We start from the raw sequence: 24,221 nt of genomic DNA, 5'->3' as shown, positions 1-24,221 counted from the left end.
GGATGGATGGATGGATATCACGATATTATTGGTTGTTACTAGTTTACTTATTTTGGTTTCCAGGAAGCTAGATAAGATTTTAAATAAAAAAATACAAAGAAATTTGTTTTGTTTTGTTTTTTTTACAAATATAATGTTAATAAGGTGCACAATATGACCGGGGATGTGATCTAAAAGGGCTAAACATTTCATCCCAACAGATTGTGTATCAGCCATGATTCTGTCAGTGTTATAAAATGTTGTGTTTCCGCTGGTTTAGTCACAGTGGACCACCAACTCTGTTTTTAGAGGCCCAGCAATCCCTCTACTCGTGTTACGTAACATAAAAACAGTCCCAGTCAGAGGTCAGTTTCGGGGTATTTTGCATGCTGGCTCACTGTCACGATTTCTTGGGACACTTGAATAGTTCTGAGCCGTCGTTAATGTGAGTAGTAACACCTGTGCTTTTCTACTATGACGAGTCAAAAAGGACTGCTGTGAAGAAAACTGATACCCAACCTTTTTATAGGTTCATTTTATTGACTTTCAGTCAGCGAATGAGGAGGTGTTTCCTCTTTCGCAGCAGCAGAGTAGCATTCGTCGTGAGCCCGCACGATTGGAGCGTCTGGCGGTCGTCATCGAAGCAGCACTGTGGGAACGCACTGATGATGTCATAACCAGGGAGTCCACCCCGTCTGTGATGCAGGAAAACACAAGCAACCTGTGTTACGTGTTGTAAAGACGGAAGCTCAACGGAAAGATACTTTGTCAGTTTTTCCTCACCTGTGTTCGTCCAGATGCTGTCGCAGGTGACCCATTGTGTCTGAGAAGCACATCTTCAGGATGTAAGTATGATTCCCGTCTTCTGATTTCACCTTGAGCGTGATGACGTCACAGGCAGATGAAGGCCGGTCGGGGCTGGATGTCTGCAGTCTAGTGACGGTAAACACCCAATGTGATATTCATTACATGGAGTGTAACTCAGCTGCGGTGTAAGGCATATAATTCAAAACATACTTGGTGTTTGAGACCCATCACAAGCTAAGGAGTGCTGGCTGTCTGGTGCCATGCCCTATATTTCAGACCAGTGCATACAGTAATCTCCACAGTCTTGACAATCAGCTGCTGTGGCCAAATCAGTATTCTAATCGGCCTTTACATCATGTAGCGTGTATTTGGCTCTAGTAATTCCTTTAACCCCATAATCCCTGTTTTTACTCATAACTTCTACATGATTGCAGAGATGGAAAATGATTTGAACACAGATTGACACCATCATACAATATGTCTTCTATTTTACACTGACTGACTTATTAAACCCAAGATGCTTTACATTACTAAATGGAAATCTTCTAAAACTGTGCAACATTTAGTAGTTTACTCCAAATTCAGGTCTTTAGAAACGTTTGTGTATCCTCTCTGTTTAGGCAACAAAACTGATAGTATATTTTTCATCAGTGTGCTTACATAATGGAAGACAACACTTTGAATACCTCTCTCGTATCACTTGCCGTGCCGGTGTGTCTACGAGGATCACCGAGTTGCTGCTCTGTGCATCAGACGAACCCTAGTGAAAGTAAGACAATGAGCATATACTGAGGTGAGTGGAGGTTCAGCGCTAGCACAGACAGGCTTTTTCTTTCTGCTGAGAACACAAAATCTGTAGGTACAAACTCTTTTGGTAAGTATAGGAATGAGTTGGATCCTCCCTGCTTGCTGCTCACCTGCAGGACAGCCCTCAGTGAGTCCCTGACGTCAATCACACAACCAGCCTTCACTACCACTTTTGGTAACCTGTTCAGGAACTGATCCGTGCTCAACTTCCTGCCTGTGGCCGGAAGAAAACATGAGAATAAGACTGAGGAAGCTCTCACTGTAACGGTGTGATGTGTGCAGGACAGACCGGGTAATTGAGAGCTGACGGCATTCGACGATTCATCTTTCTCCCCACGAGTAGCCTGTCCTTTGCCGGGAAACTTATTCCAATGAAGCCTGGAGATAAAATCCTGATCTCGCCTGTCACGAACCTGCACAAAAATGTTTTAAGAAGGAGCAAAGTCGCACGTATACACACATCTGCTTACAATAAAATGGAAACAAACCTCAAAGGGCACTCCATCTGGAAATCTTTCTTGAAGCTCAGATGGAAAATACCCGTCCATCAGATCTTGCATGCACCGCTGCAAAGACCAAAGAAAGAGGATTTGATTTGAACCACAAAAGAATCCAGGTTAAAATATTAAATTCTTTCCTGTGCTTACCTGGGTGCTGTGCTCCTGGTAGGAGCGGAAAGGACCTTCAAACATGACGATGCCGTTGCGGTAGAGACCCAGTTGAATAGGATCCTTTTTTGCCAAATGTGCCCCCGTGGGTGTCAATTGTACAAAACACTCTCCTTCCCCTGCCAGGATGTTCAGCTCCCTGATCCGCTGCAGCACGAGGTCAAAGTTCATGTAGAAGCTCCTGACCACAGAGGCGTCTTGCAAAGGGAAGATACCCAACAAGTTAGGTAGAAAGTAAGGTGATGTTATAGCTGTGTGCAAGGTAAATGTTCAGCCTGTAAGAGATGAGTGCAGACTGAGACTATACCTGGCTGCTCACTTTCAGCCGAGTCACTGCTCTCACCATCTCCCACCCACATCAGACCATAGTCATTGAGAAAGCTCTGCAAGATGGGGATCGGAAACAATTCGGTATGATGTCATCACAATATTGATATAATAATAAAATGTTTTATTAAGTCAACTTACATCCATTTCAGACACTTGATCCTGCAGTTGCTGGCACCTTCTCTCAAGGTTGTCTCTGCCACTCGGATCGTGGGTACTCTCTACATGCACACACAGCCACGACGTGGACACAATCAAACACTTTTATTTACAGATTCAGAGTAAATCTAACTGAGCTCTGTAGATATTACCTGATTCTTTGGGAAATCTCAGCTTTGCCTCCAACACCGAAATCCTTTTATCCTTTTGGAAGACATTTAAAGTGACATGTTTGAAAGACGTCTGTTTTTACAGTTTAATGCTCATCTGGCGGGAGGTGTGTGTGTTTTCACCTTGCGCTCAATCTCCTTTGCTTGGCTCCTCACGGTTTGCTCCAGCAGGCTGACTCGCTGCATCATGGCAGACATTAGCTCAAAGTCGCTCGGTGGAGCACCTAAATATCAGTCTTAAAGTACGTAAAAGCATCCTTTGCACTCTTCAAATGTACATCTTTTGACATGGTAAGCTAAAAGTTTTTGTTTCACAATAAATACAATAAGATGTACTTTGCTTTGGAATAAAAAAACATTGTATTAACTTATACCTTTCTTTGATGGGGCTTTTGACTTTGAAGTGGCGGCATCATTGGCTGCAGTGTGACGGGTCGGGGGAGGAGTTAGATCAGAGGATTCGTCATCATCAGCCAACGCAGCCTGAAATTCTGAGGGAAAATACACACAACACACAAATATGTGAGAGTCAAAAATCTGTTTGTCAGAGTAAGGTGATAGTCAATGGTGGCATGTAACAAAGTACATTTACTCTGGTGTATTTAAGTACAAATGGGTGGTACTTGTACAGGACATTACTTGAGTATTATCTTTGCATGACACTTAGATACTCGACTGCATTTTATAGGGACATATTCTACTTTTTAGTCTACTATAACTATTTGACTTTACGTACAAACATATGAAGAACTAATATGATGATTTCATATAAATTAAACTATCCAACAGCTGAAACTATTATTTTCTACAACTCAGTTAGTCAATGACAGAAAATGAATGTAAGTAAGTAATTTTTCATCAAATGTACCAAAATATTTATGGGTCCAGCTTGTCAAATGTGAGGGTTTAATAATTATTATTATTTGTTCACACATAGCAATGTGAAGGTATCACTGTGGGCTCTGGGTAAATGTGATGTGCATTTATATTTTCCAATGTTTTAAAAACCAAACGATAAGCTGGTTAATGCAAGGAATAACTAGTTTAACATAACACTGTTTTAAAAATAATAGCTCCAACTACACCAGTAAAATGCTGCTAATGCATGAATAATGATAATCTGATTATATAATATATAATAGTAGAATAGTCACTTACCTTGATGCCTTATGATCTTTTTTTTCTTCTGATTTTACATCATTTACTATGTATTTTTTATAGTGTGTGCTTTAACTCGAGTATGACATCTGTATAGTCCCTCCATGCACCATGTGTGTGGTTCTCGTGACCGGTCAGTGTCGTCATGTTTAGTATAATGCTGAACTAGAAACCTACCTTTTAACATGTTCCTCCTGGTGGGCACCTTTTGTCTGCCCCTGCGGGTCAAACACAGTTGAATGTAGCTTGATGTGCTTCCTGTATGACTTCCTCACAGTTGAACACTAAAGTTAAGTAACACTTTATTCCTAGTAACCTACCATTGCTCGTTCAGAGGGCCCTGCAGCGGAGCGCGCCTCGTTTTCTTCAGCATCGACAAAGGCGAGCTCATTTGACCTGAGACAGGATAGGTAGATAGATATTTGGGCTTCGGGGTTTTCTGATCTGGATCGAGTAAAGGCCTCTTCACAGGGTGAACTGTTTTGTTTGGAGTCCGTTGCCAGGGCGAGCAACTGCATTTGCAGAACGAGGTGATGTCTGTAGTTCCTGATTCATCTGCAGGGGGTCGCTGATACCATCACTCATTCGCTGTCTCTCACAAACACACTTGTCATGCGTGTAAACTCTTATTTTGTGTTTTTATGAATTGTCACGTCACTGTTTCTTTTGCATGAAACAAGCAACAACAAAAAGATGAACAAATATGTTTTATTGGGACCAACGTATGAAATGAATAATGAGGCACTATGAAGTTGTTTATGCTTTAGACATATATTGATACCCACACTGTCATAGAGAATGAATGGCTGTGCTTCCATGGTCCTCCGGTCTGGTTGCTGTGGTCAGCCACTAGTCGGCCCGGTGCGGTGCTGCCATACTGTCCCGTTCAGCCGCGCTCGCTGTGGGGAGTGAGCGGGGCATTCAGAGAGGATGCTGAGGCCTGCCAGTCCCGGTGCACACCCGTCCTTAACCCGGGGCTACTAGGCTGGTCCGGGCTATGGCTGCACCTGTCGCACATTTCGACGACGACTGGCCGCTTCTGGGTGATTTGAGCATGGTTTCAGACCGGACGCTGCTGCCGCACAAAGGCCGCGTAGCCGCCGCGGGGGAAGCCGCTCCACGGCTCCTCTTGGATGATGATGGCGGTATCCTCGAGCTACGAGACAGAGGCTTCTCCCCGGGGGAAACCACCGGCGCTTTCAGGTCCATGGAGGACCTGGTCAACGATTTCGACGAGAAGTTATCGGTGTGCTTCGGAAATGTTAACGCCAAAACGGACAGCATCGCTCCGGTGACTGTGATAACCGAGGACTCGCTGCTGGAGAAAGACGAGTGAGTTTGTTGTTGTTTCCGGCCTGTCCGGAGGCTAGTTTTTATTTCGATGATGACGCTGTAACTCACTGCTGCAGGTTGCATTGTCAAATTCATATAAAGGTATGTTATTTGCAATGGGACATTACATTTCCTAGATCGATAATTTTTTTTTAGAAGTGGTTACGTGATGGTCTATTATGTGCTGGGTTTATAGTGACAGCTACCACTGCCCCCATCCTTTGTCAAGCCATCACAACTCATATATAGGTCTGACTTACTACTGTAATAACAGACTGTAAATATAAGCCATATATATTACACTTTCAACCAAACAGGTGCACTGATATCGGTGTCTAGCCCTAAATTGGGCTTAAAAACAAATACTGGCCGATATGTGGACTGAAAAGTAAAAGTTTTGTTTTTATTTAGTTGCTTATTTGAATTTGGTTGGTGATTTTTATGCTAGGATCACTTATAGGACCATATGTGTAATTGTTTCAACTTGTTATCCTCATGAATATTGTTATTGCAAAAATATCCTATATGATGATTATTTGGAGTTGAAACGGGCGGTTGATTAGTTGATTAGTTGATCATTCAGAAATTAATCTGCAACTATTTTGATTCTAAATTGTCTGTCATTTATCAGAATAAAAGATGTTGCATTTAAATATGATGATATTGTTTAAAAACTGCAGATAAATACATAATATATATAAGTATAATAATTTAAATTGCAATGAATGTGTTTAGTTAACAAACCGTGTGTGCTCAGTGAAATAAACACTGCAAACGTGAAACTTTGACGCTGGCACTAGCTTTGGGCTTCTGTGATGCATTCAAATGTCATCATTTAGGGCATTTTAAACTTGATAAACTCTGTTGAGGATTATACTGTATGTCCACATAAAAGCAGTTTAATCTGATTGTGACATTTCCGGATTTGATATAGAAAAGTGTTTTACGTGGTGTCTTAGTACAGTCACTAGTGCCCTTACTAGAAATGTATGAAAAAGTTAGTTTTCCGTACAGTGCCCTCATACTCTCGTGGTTTTGATCCCAGTCATTTAATCCCCCCCTTCACACTGAATACTACATTTCCCATAATGCAGTTCAAGAACACCTTTCGTTATTCTTCCTCTGCCTGGTAAATGTCAAACTCCATGCCTCCCTTTCCTAAAGTCTTGAAGGATATTTTCTCAGACTCAGACTCTCTCTCCAGACTTACTGGCTGAGTCGTACTCACTATGACAAGTAAATAATCTCAGTATAATTTAGCATTTTGGACTGAAATGTTGTTTGTCCCTCCACAGACTCTGGAAGGTTTTGACCAGTAACTATGGGCGCGTGATGCCGGTGGATTGGAAACGGTCTCGAACGTGCGCCCTCCACGTCCCCACATTCAACCTGGAGGAGAAACCCGTGAGCGACTTTACCCCTCCCATCCCATCTCTGTCCCACTTTCCCTATAACCCCAGCCCCCGTCCCTCCCTCCCCCCTCCAAATCTCTTTTCCACTCATCTCACAAATCTCAAATATGCATTGTGCCAGGGTTTAGCGCTTTGATTAAATTCCCTCCCTCGGTTCTGTTCCTGGCCAGAGAAAGACTGATGTCACGGCGGAGCTGTCGGACGATGAGGAGCTGAGGGAGCAGCTGGACATGCACTCCATCATCGTCTCCTGCCTCGCAGAGGAGCCCCTCTTCACAGCAGAGCAGGTAAGTTACTGTTAGCCATCAGTCTCCAGTGTAGTTTATCCCAGACGCTGCCACACGGTGTCAAGCTTATGAATGAGCGCGGCAGCTTAACATAACTGAAATCCCTCCTAATAACCGATGCTTGTTGGGTTATTTATTTTGAGTGCTGCCTCTCTGATGTGTGTGCTGGTGCTCCGTGCAGGTCATCGAGGAGATAGAGGAGATGATGCAGGACTCTCCTGACATGGAGGCAGGGCCCAATCCCTCTCAGTCGGACCTGTCGATGCTCTCGCTGGACGTCCAGCTGGCCACCAGGAGCCCCAGCTACGAGTCCAGTGAGTGTCCGCTGATCAGGAACCAATAAGCAGTAATATATCATGTAACATGCTCTTGTGATATGCTATCGGGGACAAAAGTACCAACACATCGCAGTGTTTTTGCCGTACTGATTTCATTGCAGTGTCTCACAATCACTTGTGATTCATTGATGTAGCTCCCATTGTTGTCACGCCGTTGCACTGGGTGACATGTTCCTTTATTTCGATGAATCTTGGCGCTGTAGTTTATTTTGACTCTATCCCACACACATCTTCCCACAGCCATAAATACTCACCAGAGCACCTACACAGTCCACAACAAATGTGATATTTTAAATTAAATATTCATGACCAGTTAATTAATGGTTTATGTTTTCAGTCGGAATGAAAGAGCTTTGGACTGAGCGCCGCTGACAAGGAATTAACGCATCATTGGTTTTGGTCTTTTTATGGGATTTGTTGATAATATGAACAATCTAAAACAATGCCAGGCTTACCCTTTAATCAGTTCACACGCATCCTGGAAAACCTGGAAAACAGTTTTCAAGTCAAGGAAAACACAAAAGTCAAATGTCCTGGAAAGTCTTGTCTTGTCCTGGAAAATGATATCAACATTCTCCTATTTTCCAAGGAGAACTACAAGGCTATCTATCAGATAAAACGGTTATGTTCAGGATCATATTAACATTCAAACGGTACTTTACGGAACGTGAGTATTTTGAATAGGCTGCTATGTTGTGGAATCGCTGTGAACACAACCACAAAGTCACATGGTAACTCATGCAGGTTACCACTTTAGTGCAGCAAATTGTAAATATTAGCCACTGCTGGCTGGTCACTGTGGTAGTCATAGACTGCACGTCTTTTCAGTCAGACTTCCACATAGAGGATCATATGATGCGATCCCTGTCTGTCATAGCAGCTAGAGCTTTACTGAAAATGATCTCAAGAAAAGAGTGTGCACCCTGATAATGTCGTCTGTGTGTGTGTGTGTGTGCGGCCCAGGGGTGAGGATGCTGAGTGTTGCAGAGCTGAATGAATGTCTGGAGGAGACTGAGACGAACATCAGGATGTTCTCAGAGGAGCTGGTGCAGCAGCTGGCTCTCAGGGACGAGCTGGACTTCGAGAAAGAGGTGAAGAACAGCTTCATCTCTGCGCTCATCGACGTACAAAACCGACAGAAGGAGCACCGGGAGCTGCTGAAGAAGAAGAAGAAGCTTAAAGGTGGAGCCGGGACGTCGCAGGGCCACGCGGAGAAGACGCTCGGATCGGTGAGGGCTTTACTCTTTCACCTCTGGTCTCTTGATGAGATCAAGTGATATCTTTTAGATTTTTCTTTTCCACGCTACGCTTGCATTTCTCGCTGTGTTTGTTTTCCCAACACGCTGTATTCTCCAGAAATCGTTTCCCATCTTTGGTGAGCTCTCATCTCATGTTTCTCCGCTTTACTTCCTTCCTCCTCAGCGCTTCAGCATGGAGGGGATCTCCTCTGTCATTCAGAACAGCTTCCGGCACACTTTTGGAAGCGGGTGCAGTGACAGACAGGTTACTGTGCATTTCTCTCTCTGCTGCTGATCTTTATCTTCATGTTTTCTGCACTAAAACATATGCACATCCAAGACAGAGCCTTTATCTCAGCTGTCTTTCTCTCTCCCTGTCTCTGTCTCTGTCTCTTATGATGGCTTACAGTATTTGACCACTGTCATCCCTTATGAGAAAAAGGGACACCCTCCGTCGCTAGAGGACCTCCAGATCCTGACTAAGAGTGAGTCTCTTCATCTGCACCAGCAGTGCTTGTATTTTAGTGGCTGTGATTGATCCATTCACTCCTCCACTCTCTGCTGTCTTGCAGTCCTACAAGCCATGAGAGACGACAGTGACAAGGTGCCCAGTCTCTTAACAGACTATATTCTCAAAGGTGAGCCTTTCTCTTCTTTTTGTTTTACGACACTCGGCATGGGCCGATATGAAGATGTAAAGTCACGATTATCCTGGCCAAGATAACTGTGATTCACGTTGTTATACTGATAATCATCAACATATGCTTAAAGACACTTTAAACTGCACTAAAACAAACTGGAATCAATTTACCTTTAATTTCGTCTTTTTTTAGTGAGCATCCTTTTTAGGAAATAACAAACAAACCATCTTAAATGAGGTAATCATAAATCATAAATAAATGCATAAATAGAGATGAATAAATGAAAAAAATAGCAACATTGTGTGAGTCTGCTCTTTCTTACATGATAATTCCTGTATTTTTAATATCAGGCTCTATTTTTCACTTCTCTACCATGACAGCGGTTTAGACCGCTTTTTTAACTCACATGACAATATTCACTATTATACTAACAATTAAACTTTACCACAATCAACATATTGAGTGAGTGTTTTAGCGCATATGGTCCCATGCTCACTCCACCCTGTAGAAGGTGGGCTGTGATGTGTTAGCAGTGTGTCTGCACCCTTCTGGTGCTGCTGACGTACAAGTTAAAGAACCACAACGGCTGTTTTGCAATTTACTTTGGATCATTGATACTTCACTCTACTTTTTGCCATTTAATCACATATTTATTCTAGTTGTTTGGATTTTGTTTCCTACATCTCAGTCAAGAGCTTCAGTCTATCGTGGAATCTTCTGTAAACATGCTTTGTATCTCTGTCAAGCCAAGTTTGGCGAAGTTACATTTGCATTGCTTTTCTTTGCAGTTGAGAGCAGGAACTACTTTGAAAGCAACTCATGTTGGTGTGTGGACGAACATTACAAAATGTCAAATTTGACAGTTGGCTGCCATTAAGTATCGCTTTTATATGTTTTTGTTGTTGGAGAAATTTGTCTATTATTTAAGAAGTATTTTAACGCATTAACGGGAGAAGCTTTCAAAACAGTTCCTGTGTATAACTGCATCATACAATGCAGCAGTAAATTAAATTGTGCACAAAAAATGCCGGCATCAAGCAAGTCTGAACTACAAATGGACTTCCACACTGTTCTGAAATCAGCTGTTCGAAGCAAACCAGCCTGTGCTTTAGAAAATAACATTACAATACTGTACTGTATGGTCCTTCAGGGCCTCTCGCTATCTTTTTTTCTCTTTTTCATGTCCCTCCTTACACATGTGTCCTGTTTTCATGTTTTCTTTCTCTACCTCTTATGATCTGACTTATCGCTGCCTAACCCTCACTAGCTCTGGTGTGAGCGATGGACAGAGAGGTTTGTTTCTCACGTGGTGATGTGTGCACTGTCGTGGTTGTTGCCGCTCACATTGGGAGAGCGCCCCCTCTCTACCACTGATCTGTAGTGCCGTCTGACCCCGATGTTCTCCTTTTCACTTCACACCACCTCTCTCTCCCACACGGTGACTGTGTGCAGCATGGTCGATCCCTCGTTTAGTGTCAGGACTCACTGCCGATGACTCACTGCCACACACATTTAAGGCTCTATTTACCCTGCAGTTTACATTCAAGACATGCTCGTTAGTCATTAGCACTGCCTAATCTGCAACTCTTTATCCTCACCCCACCCTACTTCACACATAGGTTTGCCATCAGCAATAGCTGATGTGCTCAAATTCAGACTTTCCTTTTTCTTTTTCCTTTCTTTGTCTCCCACTTCGTAATGTGTTCTGATCCTCTCATGCTGAAGCGTCATCCCTGGTTACTCGTAGCTCTGCTAATATTCATCTCTACTGTTATTACAGTGCTTTGCCCAACGTAGACCAGAGGGACGGTGTTCAACGCTCTGCTGCTTCTTCAGATAGTTTTACCATGGCAACAAGAGGAAGACGACTCATTGTATTGTTTGAAGACATGAAGCACACGTAATTTATTCTTGCATGTTTTTACCTCAATATTAGTTTTTTTTGTGTTCTTTTCTTCACTTAGCTGTATTTATTTTGTGTTGGTCATTGTGATTTTGCAGACCTTGTGTGTTCCTGTGAATTTTGACCTTTGTTTTTCAGTGTTTTTCTTAAACATTTTTAAGTTATATAGGAAAAATACCCAGATAATATCTCCCAATGAGGCTGCACTGTTTGGGAACTGAGCTCTGCTTAAAGTATCTGAGCTACAATGCAAAGGGCTTTGTATTTATCTGTGGTTCTTAACTATCCACCGAGCAGTGAACAAATGCACGAAGCACGGTGAAGTTGCAGTAACAGAGAATTATAAAAAGAGCCTTTGAAGCAGCAAAACTGTAAAGTATAAGCAGTAGAGTAAAGTTTTATTGATCCCCAGCAGGAAACCAATAAGTATAACAGCAGCACATGAGACGGGTCAGAGGGAAGGAAGGAACAGGATACCGATGCATAGAAGAGAATGTAATAATAACAAATACATTTGTTGGTTAACTTAAACCAGTTTGCATAAACATAATGTAAAACCATCATATGAGCACAGCCTTCCATGTAGCAGCAGAACATTACACACACGTCATCATTATTATAAAGTGTTGATGGTCAAAGTGAAGTAGCTCCGACTGAAATGAACGAACTAACTATGCATTCGAGTGAATACTGAATTGTGACACATGCACTGTTTGTACTTTCGTGACGCTGACTGGATCTCTGAATCAGAGACTCGAGCGTCGACGTGCCTGCTGCGCACGGTGCAGCTTGTTATTCTGTATGTATCCTTGTATATGTACAAACTGCCTTCGTCTGAATTTTTGTACATTATAAATGACTTATTTTCAATGAATGTCAAATTGCTGGACTACTTGCAGAAACCTGCTCCATTGTTAATTTATTTTGTAAATATTTTCTTTCAAATATATTGATAGAAATCACACCTTTTGTCTCGATTTTGTCTTAATTTATTTCATAATAGACATGCAACCAATAAACACACGGTAATGAAGAATCAAAGCCTTGTAACAGAAATATTAATAAGATGCAAGACAAATCATCTTAAAGTAGTATGAAGTGAAAAATCAGGAGTGAAAAATAAAGCCCTATTCTAGAGATATATAACATTTTTTTTTATTGACAAAATGTAATACACAGAATTCAGGTAACCATTAGCAGCACATACATATAAGTAACAAGGCTTTCCCTGAATGATTTAAATACCGATGGATTTAGGTAAATTACCCCAATGACCCTTAATAAATATTGAGGAGAAAAAGAGGGAGTCTAAACTCTCTTTATCAAGAGGTTTGTCTTTGAATACACGATAAAACCTGTGTTATTCTGCTCATGTTTGGAAGTGCATATCTTTATTGCATCACTTTAATGTGTTATTTGGCTGTGAGGTGTGTGTATTCAGAGTGAAATATGCGATCGCTAAACATTTAGAGGACGGTGTTGGCAGAGATCACTGAAACTCTCTAGTGACTCTCTAGTGCCTGACAGAGAACACGGATGAAACGTAAACAGATTTAAAATTCACAACAATCTCATTATATAAGTCTCTGCCACGTGTCAGCTGCACCTCGTCCAGCTCGCTGAGGAGATCCAGATGTAGCGCTGTGGGAGAAACCCCCCAAAACATCCAACCTCTGGCCTGTTGGAGTCACAACAGGAAAAACCCACCGTTCATTTAGCAAGCAACTAAGAAAAGGCAGAACTGTTTGTTGCTCATAAAGTGGCACATGACAGACGCAGATAATTGATGAGGGAACAAATGGAAGTATGTTTATGTAACAGATGTGAAACCACACACAGACTGCTGTAATTTATAGTTAACCTACAAACATATGGAGCCTGAGTCCCGCTTGTCTGTTAAACTCTGCAAAGCCCTGCTCACCATCCATCTCCCTTCAGCGTTTCAAAAGCAACACCAACATCTGTAAAAACATCTGTAAAACATTTGTTCTCTCTCAGATTAGACTTCCTCATTCAACTCTGTGCCGCCGCCCCGGGCTTGTAAAACACCACATCCTCTGTCTGGCCAAAGCTCAGAGCTGTGAGGAGCTTTTTCTGTGCTGCTGCAACAAAAACAGTTTCTTTACGGTGGATTTAAAGCATTTCTCCAGGTGTTATGGATGCTCACATGTTGATGTTTTGCCTTCTCCTGCTGGCACACCGCACGTTGCAGCAGACCCCATCAAAGAAAAGAAATGGAAAGAGAGGTAGGTTATTAACCTGATGTTGGATATGTAATGATATAAGTAATGTCCTATGCGTTCATAACTTTAAGAGAATAACTTAAACTGAACTACTGTGTGAGAGCACGTCAGCGATACCGAATGCGTTATGCCTTAGAATACATTTCGCATTTTTTTTTTTTGCCTCTTCAACAGACTCTGCAAACAGTGCTGCAATTGAGGAGCTGAAGAAACAGATTACTGACATTGTTCAAGAGCTGAATTTGCTGAAAGAGCAGCAAGCTTTACACACAGGTATTTGTCCTGCGAAAAGAGTTTGTCATAAACGCCACACAATTACATTTCATGGGAAAGAATTTTTAGCTCAGTTAATGAATCAGAATAGAGGGAATACAGCTCAATAAGTATATTTCCCAACAGCACCAAGATAATTCAACATCTTTCCAGTGATGGAGAACAATAACACCTGAGCCACACTGGCTTTCTCCTCATTTCCCTCTAAGTTTGTCTGCGAGGCACCAAGGTCCTCGGCAAGTGTTTCCTGGCTGACCCGGGGAAGAAGACCTTCCACGCAGCCAGCGAGGACTGCATCGCCAAGGGAGGCACTCTGAGCACCCCTCTGACAGGAGACGAGAACGACCAGCTCTACAACTACGTGCGTCAGAGCATCGGCCCAGAGGAGCACATCTGGCTGGGCGTCAATGACATGGTGACCGAGGGCCAGTGGGTGGACCAATCGGGCTCCAGCGTGCGCTTCAAGAACTGGGAGACGGAGATTACCCTGCAGCCAGACGGAGGCCGCAGCCAGAACTGTGGCATCCTCTCCACCACAGCCAACGGGAAGTGGTTCGATGAGAGCTGCCGGGCCGAGAAGGCTTCCGTGTGCGAGTTCAACATCGTCTGAGGGCTGGTGTCTGACGTTATAGATAAACACTCGTGTGAACATTGAATACTTTTTGCAGAGAACAATGAAACATGTAGAGTATCAGGTACATGTATGCAATGCTTGCGTACGTGCTGCATCTTTTCTTACGCTCTTGACCCAAGAGATGTGCATGGCTGGTCTGGGATACGGTATGTCATTGTGTAAGCTAAACATGTTGCATACATTCAATAAACTCCTGTTCTCAAATACTCCAGCATATTATAGCACATTTAGATATTCATCAAGGTAAACAGCACTGGATGGCTTGTCTTTGTTACATGTATTTTTATGTTATCTGCTAATCAATCCAATAAAACATTTTACTGAAGAACAATAAGGGCCTTTTCTGAGGCCCTCTCTTTATTTCTAGTACTGGATGTAAAGTTATGCTGCTTATATTACGTTATATAATGTTAATAAACATGTGTCTCCTCAGCTGTAGACTTCGCATTGTCTTCTTGCTCACAAATTCAGTAGATAAAATGACTCTTTTGCTCATCAGAAGGAAAGGTTAGAAGGTCTTCTCCTTTCCTTTCTCCTCAAGTGTCACCACTTTACATACTCCACGGTCAAAGTCAGGAAAAATAAAGGTTTCCTGGTCCTACTTTTCTAAAAACATCTGTCCCCAATTGATGAGTAGTTGTGCCTCCACCCTACAAACACATTTTCCATCATGAAAACCTAATTTCTGTGTTGGCACTCTTAATGGTTTATTCATCCAAAGGAGGGTTACATCAGATAAACATGTTTGCACGTCACCATGGACATCCGCTGATGTAGTCAACAGCAGTGTGTCAGTAGAGAGCATGTCCTCATCTCAGTTCCTTTAACACTCGATGTCAGTCAATCAGCCATGTTAAGTATTCATGGATCATATTTTACACTTACTTCACATTTAGAGAGTTCTTGCATTGTTTTACAGCAAACACTTTATTTCCTCAGGAGTGACAATGGACGTTTGGCAACTTGGAACTTTGTCTCCCTCTGCAGTTCATTCTGTGAACTGCAGGAGGCGACATGGCTTAACACAAACACACAATTTATTCAGCGTTTTCCCACCAGTTTGATTGTAAAAACTTGAATCCCGCTTTTCTTCAAATGAGACAAGCAACTACTCTGGTATCTTCTTGGTCAGCCATAATATCAGAATCGATACCTTAAATGAAGATTTTGATATGCTGTTATTGTTTTCTATCCCAGTTCATGTCAACAGTACGGAAAACCTCTGCTTGACTGTGACTCACTGTAGGTAGGACTTGTTGTGTACCATGACCTTTTAGATCCGTTTGTTGTTCCAAACCAGACACTTGAGTCCGTGTTCACAATAACACACGAGCACTCATCACACACGTTAAATTATATGCGTCGCACAGTCTCTCTTTTAAAAGCTACCTGCCATTAATATCACAATTCAGTCAACCAACAAAGATAACTTTCTGCTCACAGACTGCAATGAAGTTTGTACAAAAGGATGTTTAATGTCAGAAGGGATCTGTGGTCTTCAGAATAAATAGTAAAATATGGTCTCTGACTAGGGATTGTCATTCGTCACGAGACACAAGTAGAGAGCAAAAACAAGTCCCTGAATGACCACAGAGACACACCACTTAGCTAGCAGCAGATCAGTCCAAAATGGGTCGAAAAAAGAACAAAAGCACTCTTTTTTTCTTCTTCTTCTTCTTTTACAAAACTAAAAACAACTCTAAGATCCTAAACTGTATTAGCAGGAGTGCATTGTCCTCTCTGTAAGGCACATTTGTGGTGTAATGTGACAGTATCTAGAAGTCTCCATAGCTGCTGGAAAAGCGATGATAAACAACAGAAAGATACTCGTCCGTGCAAATGCACTGCTGTTGCAATCTCCTGCAATACAGGCCGTCATGCTGTGATGATGCTATAAAAGTGCAGCAGTGGAGTCCTCTCTATTCGTCTGTTTAATGATACAAATGAAAAACTCTGCACGTAAACAGCCCACGAGTTTGCTCCTGCGTAAAAAAACTGTGATATGTACAAAATATATCAAAGACAAATATTCATTATCTAAAAGTAACAACGAGATCTTTTCACAGCGGCAAAACTGGTGTAAAGAGGATGATTATGTTCTGCCTTCATAAAAGATGAAACAAGGTAAAAGCTGCAGGCGGGTTTCAACAGGGTTTAGTGTGCCATGGCTTTGGTGCAAAACTACGCTCGACAGAAAGAAAAAAAAACACACAACGGCTTCTTGCAAGGCGGGTAATCACAAGGATGCCAGGGAATGAATATCTCAAAGTTCAAGTAGGTCAAGAGAAAAGTAGAGAGCTGAATCCAATCTTCTCCTCAGTTCCCTCCCTCCGGCTCCAGCCGCGGCCCCAGATTCGGAGAGCGCTCCTCTTCACTTTCAGCCGGGTAAATCACATCGTCCACCGGGGGTTGGATGTGGCTCGGGGGCCTGGCGGGAAGTGGAGGAGCCTGAAACTGCTGGTAAGCCCCGACTGGCGCGTCGTCTGTATCGGCGTCGCTGCAGACCAGTGGCTTTTGTGAGTCTGTGTGCCCCGTGAAGGGCTGGTGTGTGTCAAACTCCCCGTAGACCCCCATCTCTGCCCCCTTCCTCAGCAGGTCCGTGTAGACCAGAGTGTCCTCGATGGAGGCGTACACGTGCGACTCGTTGTCCTCGCGTGTTTTGGGGAAGCCGTTGAGCCCTGGCAGGAAGATGGTGCCGTTTGGATTGTAGATGGACACTTGATGACTCAGCTTCTTCTTCTTCTTCCTGTTGAGCAGAAGATGATAGAGAGCTTAAGAGTTACAAATGGCATCAAACTGACAGTTGAGCAGTTAAGTGAAACACTTTTAAATGCATGAGGAAATCTCTAGCAGGTTGAGGCAAACATGTAGTTTAACAAAGCACGACATTTTATAAAACAACTTTCCACAAGCGAGCAATCTGAAGAGACAAAAATACCTCATTTTAAGGTATAAATGATACCATTTGAAGAATAAAACATGAAGCCGATCTACTCACCTAATCACCACACAGACAGCTACCAGCACGATGACAAAAATGACCAACAGAGCAGCCACCACACTCAGGATGATGGTCAGCAGACGGCCTAAATGAGAGAAAACAACAACAGATACAATCTTTCATTAATACTTTCTGTTGTACATGAAATTAAGTGTCCATCAAATTAGAAAAGAAGCTACTGAAGCCTGAAGATGAACACTTTCATTAACCTCTTATGACTCATGACAAATGGATGTTATTGTCTACAGTCTGCAGCCATGCTCAACACAAAGTACAGCTGAGGCTGATGGGAATGCCACAGAGTGGTGCAGGGACGAGATATTCTTGTAAACCAACCCGGAAGTTAGCGTCACACTGGTTCCATCAACTAAGAGCCAACGGGGATTTTTCTATTGGATTATTGCAGAAAATAAGCTCTGAGGCAAACAAATTACATTTACAAGATAATCTTCACAAATGACTTTTTGACCCGTGAATGCAATCTTCAGAAGTTAAAAGCTAACGTTAGGCTATGAACAAACTACATCACAGTCGCGAGTATTCACAGCAAGGCAGTAAAGGAGGACATTTAGTCGGCTTGATGACATTTAGTGGTCTCGTTTAGCCACTTGTTAGCAAACGCCCTTTTCAAAAAAGACACGTAAAAGCTTCAAAAATCACGAGAGGGTTATTTACTGACATATTTTATGTCATAGAACAAAACGTTTAGCATGAACCACTAAAATAGCACCAAAGACAAAGCAGGCTACAGCCGAGGCGGATGGGAACGTCATTAGTTTTGCAGGTGTTTGGTCATAAACCAAAGTATGGGGACCATTGATATCTGTGCCAAATTCATGGCAATTCATCTAATAGTTGTTAAGATGTTTCTGTGTGGCATCACACTCACATCTATACGTTAAATACTTGGTGCCGGACAGAAACGCATGTAAAAGACGTGAAAGAATTAATTTACAGTTATCTAGTGTGCAGACTCCAGCATGTCTTAAAGATGCCTTTAAAAACACACAGTCTAAATTTGTATGTTTTTGAATTACAGCTTACACAAAACTACAATGCCGACGGGGTAACCGTACAGAATGTCCTCTTACTCTTCTGCAGGGTGACCTTGGTGATGACGCTGAAGTCTCCTCTTTCAGGCTGACAGTTGGACATGTTCAGGTAGAAGTTCGAAGAGACGGTGATCTCACTCTCGGCATGGTCGTCCTCCCTGCGGCTGTAATCCTCCTCCAGGTAGCCGACTCTCTGCACCCTGATTCTGGTGTGGCGGTTGCTGCACTTGGGCTGGCTGAGGTTGGCAAACATCAGGTGAGCGTCCATCTTCGGCGGGACAGAGACGATCCAGGAGACGGTGGTGGAAGACTTCATTCCTACTGGCCAACCAGGAGTGGCCAAAAGGACAGGAGTGTCTCTCTTTGGAGATACAGTGAATATGTAACTTTCTGAAAATGATTAGAAAGAAAGGAATATTTAACATCACTGAAAAACAGGCATTTAATGTATTCATTTCATTTGTTTGGCTTGTTACCTGCTATCTCCCCTTTAAAAATGGCACTCAGCTCATGCTTGAGGGGCGTGCTACGTGCTTCACCCTCCACGCGGGACACAGTGACGGACATGTTGGTGTGGATTTGGATCTTCTGTATGGCTCCCCGAGGGCAGAAGTGTCCGATAGTAGTGCCGTCGTCTTCGGCCACTTTGATAACGATGCTGTCGTTGCACTGCTGCCCGGGTAGGGACTGCTTGAGGAGCTCAGTGGGAGAGGTCAGCTCCACTGTGCCGCCCCGAGGGGGACGGAGAGTCCAGGTCACGCTGCTCAGAGGGACGGGGAAGCAGGGCGGCAGCGCAGGCACCGACAGACGGTCCGGCTTCTTCGGGCAGTCTTTGAGTCGACTGCACTCTGAAAAGGCATTTTCACACTTCTGGTTAGAGAAACTAAATTGAAACCGATTTCTAGCCAATGAAAATGTCTCATGAGAAATGTCCAGATTAAAAAAAAGGGATTACGTTTCCGTAGAGCAATGTTGACTACGAGAAACGGCAACTTGTCTCAAAACCTGGACAAATTAAACCCAAACTAACTAACTATGAGATTAGCTACTTGGTGTAAGTCAGGGTTCGAAGATAATAATAATAAATATTTGGGGTAAGACATGATGTTGGCGTCAGTCATGCTCTTTGTTCGGTTATTCATCTAATAAAGCATGGAGAGTTATAAGAATGATTCAAGGCTTATTTTCCAGGCCCGGGGCCGCCGCCGCTAAACGCTTCAACCTGTACTTACCTATGACTCTCGTGGCGGTGACTTGTACGTCTTCAGGAAAGCAGTCCTGGAAAGTCAGCTTACTCCTTGAAGTGACTGTGATCTTCTCCTTCGGCACGGAGTTTACTTTCATCACGCAGGCGGAGGCCGGCCTCAACCTCTCGATGTGAAGAGCAAGGCCGTCCATTTTGCTCATATCCACGTCACACGTCACTACAGAACAAAACACAATAAGATATTAGCATTTCCTCTGCTCACCAACTCCCACAAGCACACAAATGCAAATGTGTGGGCACCTTCGTTTCACGTCACAACCACGTCAAACGGGAATTTGAATTTCGATTTGACTGATAGAGCTGAACGGGATTCCCCCGAACGTTGAAGGAAGTGTGTTCAGTCATTTGAGACTCCGCGATGAGGCAATCTCAGAGCCCCCCCCTCTATCTTAAGATATAACGCCATGAGGCCCACGTCCCACACGTTACTCATCCTCACAGGAGCCTTTCCATAGAGCAGGGAAATTTCTCTCCCACTCCTGACTGATGAAACTGCATCCTGCTGCAACATGTAGAGGAGACATCCGTCATCCTATAAACTATTTAATCAACAGCAAAACCTGCACCAACAGTGAACCAGTCACCGTGTTGCTAATGACCCCAAGAACTGCTTTCTATTATACCTCTTTAACGTTTGCATTCCAACATTAGCTTTCTTTTTCATGTCACGTCTTTATAAAAATAAATTATTTGACACCAACAGACAAAACATGTTTGAAGGATCAATTGTAGTCGGTAACTTTAAAGCAGATCACTTGGCAAGAAAGGAAGCAACATTAGTGGCCATTTTCTGTCTTTTAGCTGATTTTTGTAGTCTCTACCAACTCCTGAGGGAAATATCTGTCTCTTCAGCTGCTAAACGTTCCACTAATATTAATCGAAGGTTAAAATTTCAGTTCAATCATTTTGATCTTTTATATCATCCTTAGAAATAACCCATCTCAGTTAGCGTCATAGGTATAGCGTGGATAAAACCGTTGAGGTCTCAAGGCTCAAGGTCTACCTGCCACTTAATTTGATCAATATTTGAGAGGTACAACATTACATCTACAGAGGGCCAAATGCATAACTATCTTGTCAGAGGTCAAAAGTTAAAAATGATAAGCAAACCTGATGAGCTTGCACTTGAGGAAGACACCTTGAAGTTTACCGACAGTCCAGCAGAGCCAACACTTCTTCTGTCCCTCTCGCAGTTCCTCAGCTTCAGGGTGAACTTTCCCTGGATGTGGTCCGGCTGCGAGTCTGTCAGACTCCGCACCGACGCCTTTCTACCTGTGCTGTGGTACTCCACCGTGGTCCCCTTCTTCACACAACGCGGCTGTGTGAGATTCAAGAACTGAATGGCTGTCTTTTGTTTGTCGGGGACCTGAAAGTACCACTCCATCACGCCGCCGTCAGGAAAACCGTCCGGGTAGTTTGGAGAGAGCAACTCTGAGGACGAGGTCCCTTTTGGTAACGTCAGTGTAATTTTAGCAAGAGCTGTGAGAGAGAGAGAAAAGAAAGAAGAAAAAAAAAAAAAGACGCATTCAACGGTCAAACAATGTAACGTGTGACACACGGGGCATGAGCGATCAATCAGACACCAACTCACATTTGATTTCCTCCCCAACAGACACATCAAACTGGGCATTTTGCAGCTTCTGCCCTGCTGGGACGTCCAGAGAAAAGCTCCCTTGATTCAGTATCTGAGCACTAACGACGGGCCCCATTCTGCAGTATTTACCCACGGCCACGTCCCCTGTAGCCTGGAAGGCCTGCAGGGTGTAGCTGTGTCTGTCTGGACATCTCTCAGACGGATTGATCTGTCTCACACCCGAGCTGCCGAAGTCTATTTTGAACGCTTTCGGTGCAGATGCCCTCAGGTTCCAGGTGAACTTGCGGTGAAAATCCAGCAAAGGAAGTGAGTCGGAGTCAGCCTGGATGATGTGGCCATTGCACAACTTTGTGGTACATTCTGAGAGGAGATATTAACCGATGAATTTCACAACAAACAAATCCAACTACATTGGTTCTGCAAGATAAAATGATTTCTTTAAAAGAAGAGCCATTCAAATAACATTGCTAGAGTACTACATTTACCTATATTCCGCACTATTTCCACGCTGAATACATCTTGAGGTCTGGAGCATTCAAACTCCATTGAGACAGGAGTGCTGTCTTTTATCACGAGGGATGGACTACATTGTCGTGAGCGTCCGGTCCCTGCGCACACTTGGCAACCTTTGACCTGACTACTGCTGATGTTGAGGTAGGTGCCTCTGACCGGGGTGACGGTCAGCTGCTGGACCCCTAGGGGGAAGAAAAAAACACAATGCGTGAAATTGGGATTAAGAGAAAAGGGGAGAAACTTTGATAAAAAGAAAAACACACACACACACACAGATGTTCAGTGCTGAATAACACGCAATAATCACAATGAAATCACCTCTTAGATGGCACGGAAAATCTGAATCTACGGAAGTCTTGCTAAGTTATTAACAAAGTCACAATGACTAACTGCTTTGAGATATGAGGCCAACAGCTATGACTAACCAGGCCTGAAGTGAGCAAACAGAGCCATGATAAAAAACACACAACAGCTCCTTGAATCACCTCTCCACTGTCTCACATATCCTGGTTTACACTCTATCATTCTGTGTGTGTTATTATATGTGTGTGTGTGTGTGTGTGTGTGTGTGTGTGTGTGTGTGTGTGTGTGTGTGGACAACACAGACACAACCTGTCATCATATGACAGATGACACATCAGATTAGGTCTGTGAGCCGTTTTCGATGATGAGATTCCCGTTTAACAAACAACAGAAAACTGGTCAGTTCAGTCAACAGCAGAAACTCCTCACGGATACACAACAGGGCCTTTCTTTCATTTGTGTCCTCGGACTGATCCCCACCTTATAACTTCATTTACTCAGACACGACTCATCAAAGCAATCATTAAAGTCAACCAGGTCCCGACGTCTATTAGCAGTAATCAGCACAATAACAACAGCTTAGCAACACTGATGTCTGATGAGACCTCCACGTGTCTCCACACAACCACTGTCCTCTAACGTGAGGACTAATCAGTGTTCATATTCAAACGGCAGATCTTTCACCTCATCAGCGTGTCTGTGCTGCTGGTTAATAATTAAGCTGTAACTTACCTGATACAGTGAAGGCGATGAATGCAAGAAGTAAAAGCTGAACCGCGACACCCGCTGAGGACATGCTGTCCTATAATGTGCTTCTATTTGATCCGGAGGAAATCTGGTCCAGATACGTGCGCATATTTCATCGCTTCTCGTCCAGAGGTGCGACTTTAAGTACGCCACATTTTCCGTTTCGTTCACGTGAAGAGCAGACACAACTCCTCCGCTTCCTGTATGTGTGTGTGAGTGAGTGTGTCAGGACTGGCGGCGTTAAAGCACCAGGTAATGAAAAGGCGTGGTCCGGTCGGCCATTTTGGCAGGTAATGATTTAAAGAAAAACTGCTAAATATGACTGTTTAGTTATGTCTGCAGGATCATTTTGACAAATAGTTATTTGCAATTAAAAATACAATTGTGTTAATTTATTAAATAGCCTACAACAAAGTATATAGGCTACTGTTCTTCTAATTATTTCTAATTATAGCCCAGTGGTACCATATTATATATTATAATACAGCAGGCTCAACACGAACTCGTCCCATAGAAAAATATTAAAGAATGTGTTTCTATTGTCGTCCACTTCAAGATTTATAGGTAGACTACACTTGATAAAAAAAATAATGCAGTCTAATTCCTTCAATACAGTCTTGACGGTTGTAATGTGAAACTGTTTTAGAGAAATGCTGGAGGTTGTAGCTGGTGCTGTTGGTCTGTACGTTATTATACTGAGAGGTTTTCTGTTATTTTGTCCACCCCACTTACAACCCTAATGAAAAGAGGATTATTGAAGGGCTGTTGAATTGCATTGGTTAAAACTGAGCGAATTTATTCAACTGACAATTAAGTGTATTTTACATAATAATTAAATTATCAATTGGCTGTATAAAAAAAAGCTTATTTTTACAGATAAACATCTACTAATTTGTCATCATCATAAACTGGTCAGTCAGCTCAGCAGGACACTAAAACAGTGTTGTTGATGGTTCAGGCTGATAAAGTCTCTCTTGACTGGACGATCCACATAACATACACTGACACTAAGTCACAGTAACACATTTACACTGGGGAAAAGAGCAGGTTGTATGTGGAGAAAGTGTCTTTAGTTCTGGGGGGCAAAGCAACCCATGAGTCAACATGAGTTAACAATACAGTACTAAAACAACGGTTTTACATCCTGCTCAACGGTTTTACTTCTGGTAATAATTCCACATCTGCAGGTAATACCAAGTGTGAGCAAAATGTATAATTAAAGTTGCATGTAGCCCGGCATTTTTATAATGTATGTGATCATTTAAAAAACAAATCTATTTCTGCAATTTGTGCCTCATCCGTGTTAAAATATGATCATCTTCTTATGATCATTTTGGAGGGTTCATTGTGGTGCTGTTGAATTGTATT

The 24,221-nt window shown here is 42.8% G+C and overlaps 4 protein-coding genes across 4 annotated transcripts; 2 read left to right on the top strand and 2 right to left on the bottom strand.

Moving 5' to 3' along the window:
- Positions 1–529: 529 nt before the first annotated feature.
- ubxn11 (UBX domain protein 11) lies at positions 530–4,522 on the bottom strand (the record flags this gene model as incomplete). Its single annotated transcript, XM_079165421.1, has 14 exons — positions 4,396–4,522; positions 4,253–4,293; positions 3,292–3,408; positions 3,041–3,141; positions 2,900–2,951; positions 2,730–2,809; positions 2,569–2,644; positions 2,241–2,458; positions 2,082–2,159; positions 1,883–2,006; positions 1,704–1,807; positions 1,473–1,546; positions 763–912; positions 530–674 (listed from the first exon to the last, which is right to left on the bottom strand). Exons 1-14 carry the CDS (start codon positions 4,464–4,466, stop codon positions 530–532), a joined length of 1,431 nt encoding a protein of 476 aa, XP_079021547.1. The 5' UTR covers positions 4,467–4,522.
- A 550-nt stretch (positions 4,523–5,072) lies between these two features.
- fez2a (fasciculation and elongation protein zeta 2a) lies at positions 5,073–11,425 on the top strand (the record flags this gene model as incomplete). Its single annotated transcript, XM_079164541.1, has 9 exons — positions 5,073–5,407; positions 6,703–6,811; positions 6,990–7,106; positions 7,288–7,420; positions 8,408–8,673; positions 8,867–8,947; positions 9,092–9,167; positions 9,255–9,320; positions 11,104–11,425. 9 exons carry the CDS (start codon positions 5,073–5,075, stop codon positions 11,118–11,120), a joined length of 1,200 nt encoding a protein of 399 aa, XP_079020667.1. The 3' UTR covers positions 11,121–11,425.
- A 1,880-nt stretch (positions 11,426–13,305) lies between these two features.
- clec3ba (C-type lectin domain family 3, member Ba) lies at positions 13,306–14,802 on the top strand. The gene is made up of 3 exons (XM_079164546.1): positions 13,306–13,472; positions 13,644–13,742; positions 13,952–14,802. Exons 1-3 carry the CDS (start codon positions 13,382–13,384, stop codon positions 14,350–14,352), a joined length of 591 nt encoding a protein of 196 aa, XP_079020672.1. The 5' UTR covers positions 13,306–13,381; the 3' UTR covers positions 14,353–14,802.
- Positions 14,803–15,298: 496 nt separating this feature from the next.
- cdcp1a (CUB domain containing protein 1a) lies at positions 15,299–23,036 on the bottom strand. The gene is made up of 9 exons (XM_079164529.1): positions 22,839–23,036; positions 21,776–21,985; positions 21,288–21,650; positions 20,807–21,175; positions 19,662–19,853; positions 18,906–19,277; positions 18,469–18,819; positions 17,375–17,462; positions 15,299–17,122 (listed from the first exon to the last, which is right to left on the bottom strand). Exons 1-9 carry the CDS (start codon positions 22,900–22,902, stop codon positions 16,693–16,695), a joined length of 2,439 nt encoding a protein of 812 aa, XP_079020655.1. The 5' UTR covers positions 22,903–23,036; the 3' UTR covers positions 15,299–16,692.
- Between the last annotated feature and the right edge of the window lie 1,185 nt (positions 23,037–24,221).

The sequence above is a fragment of the Pholis gunnellus genome (assembly GCF_910591455.1).
Source record: "Pholis gunnellus genome assembly, chromosome: 8".
NCBI lineage: Eukaryota > Metazoa > Chordata > Actinopteri > Perciformes > Pholidae > Pholis > Pholis gunnellus.
Note: the sequence above shows the minus strand (reverse complement) of the source record. Positions and strands in the feature narration are given on the sequence as shown.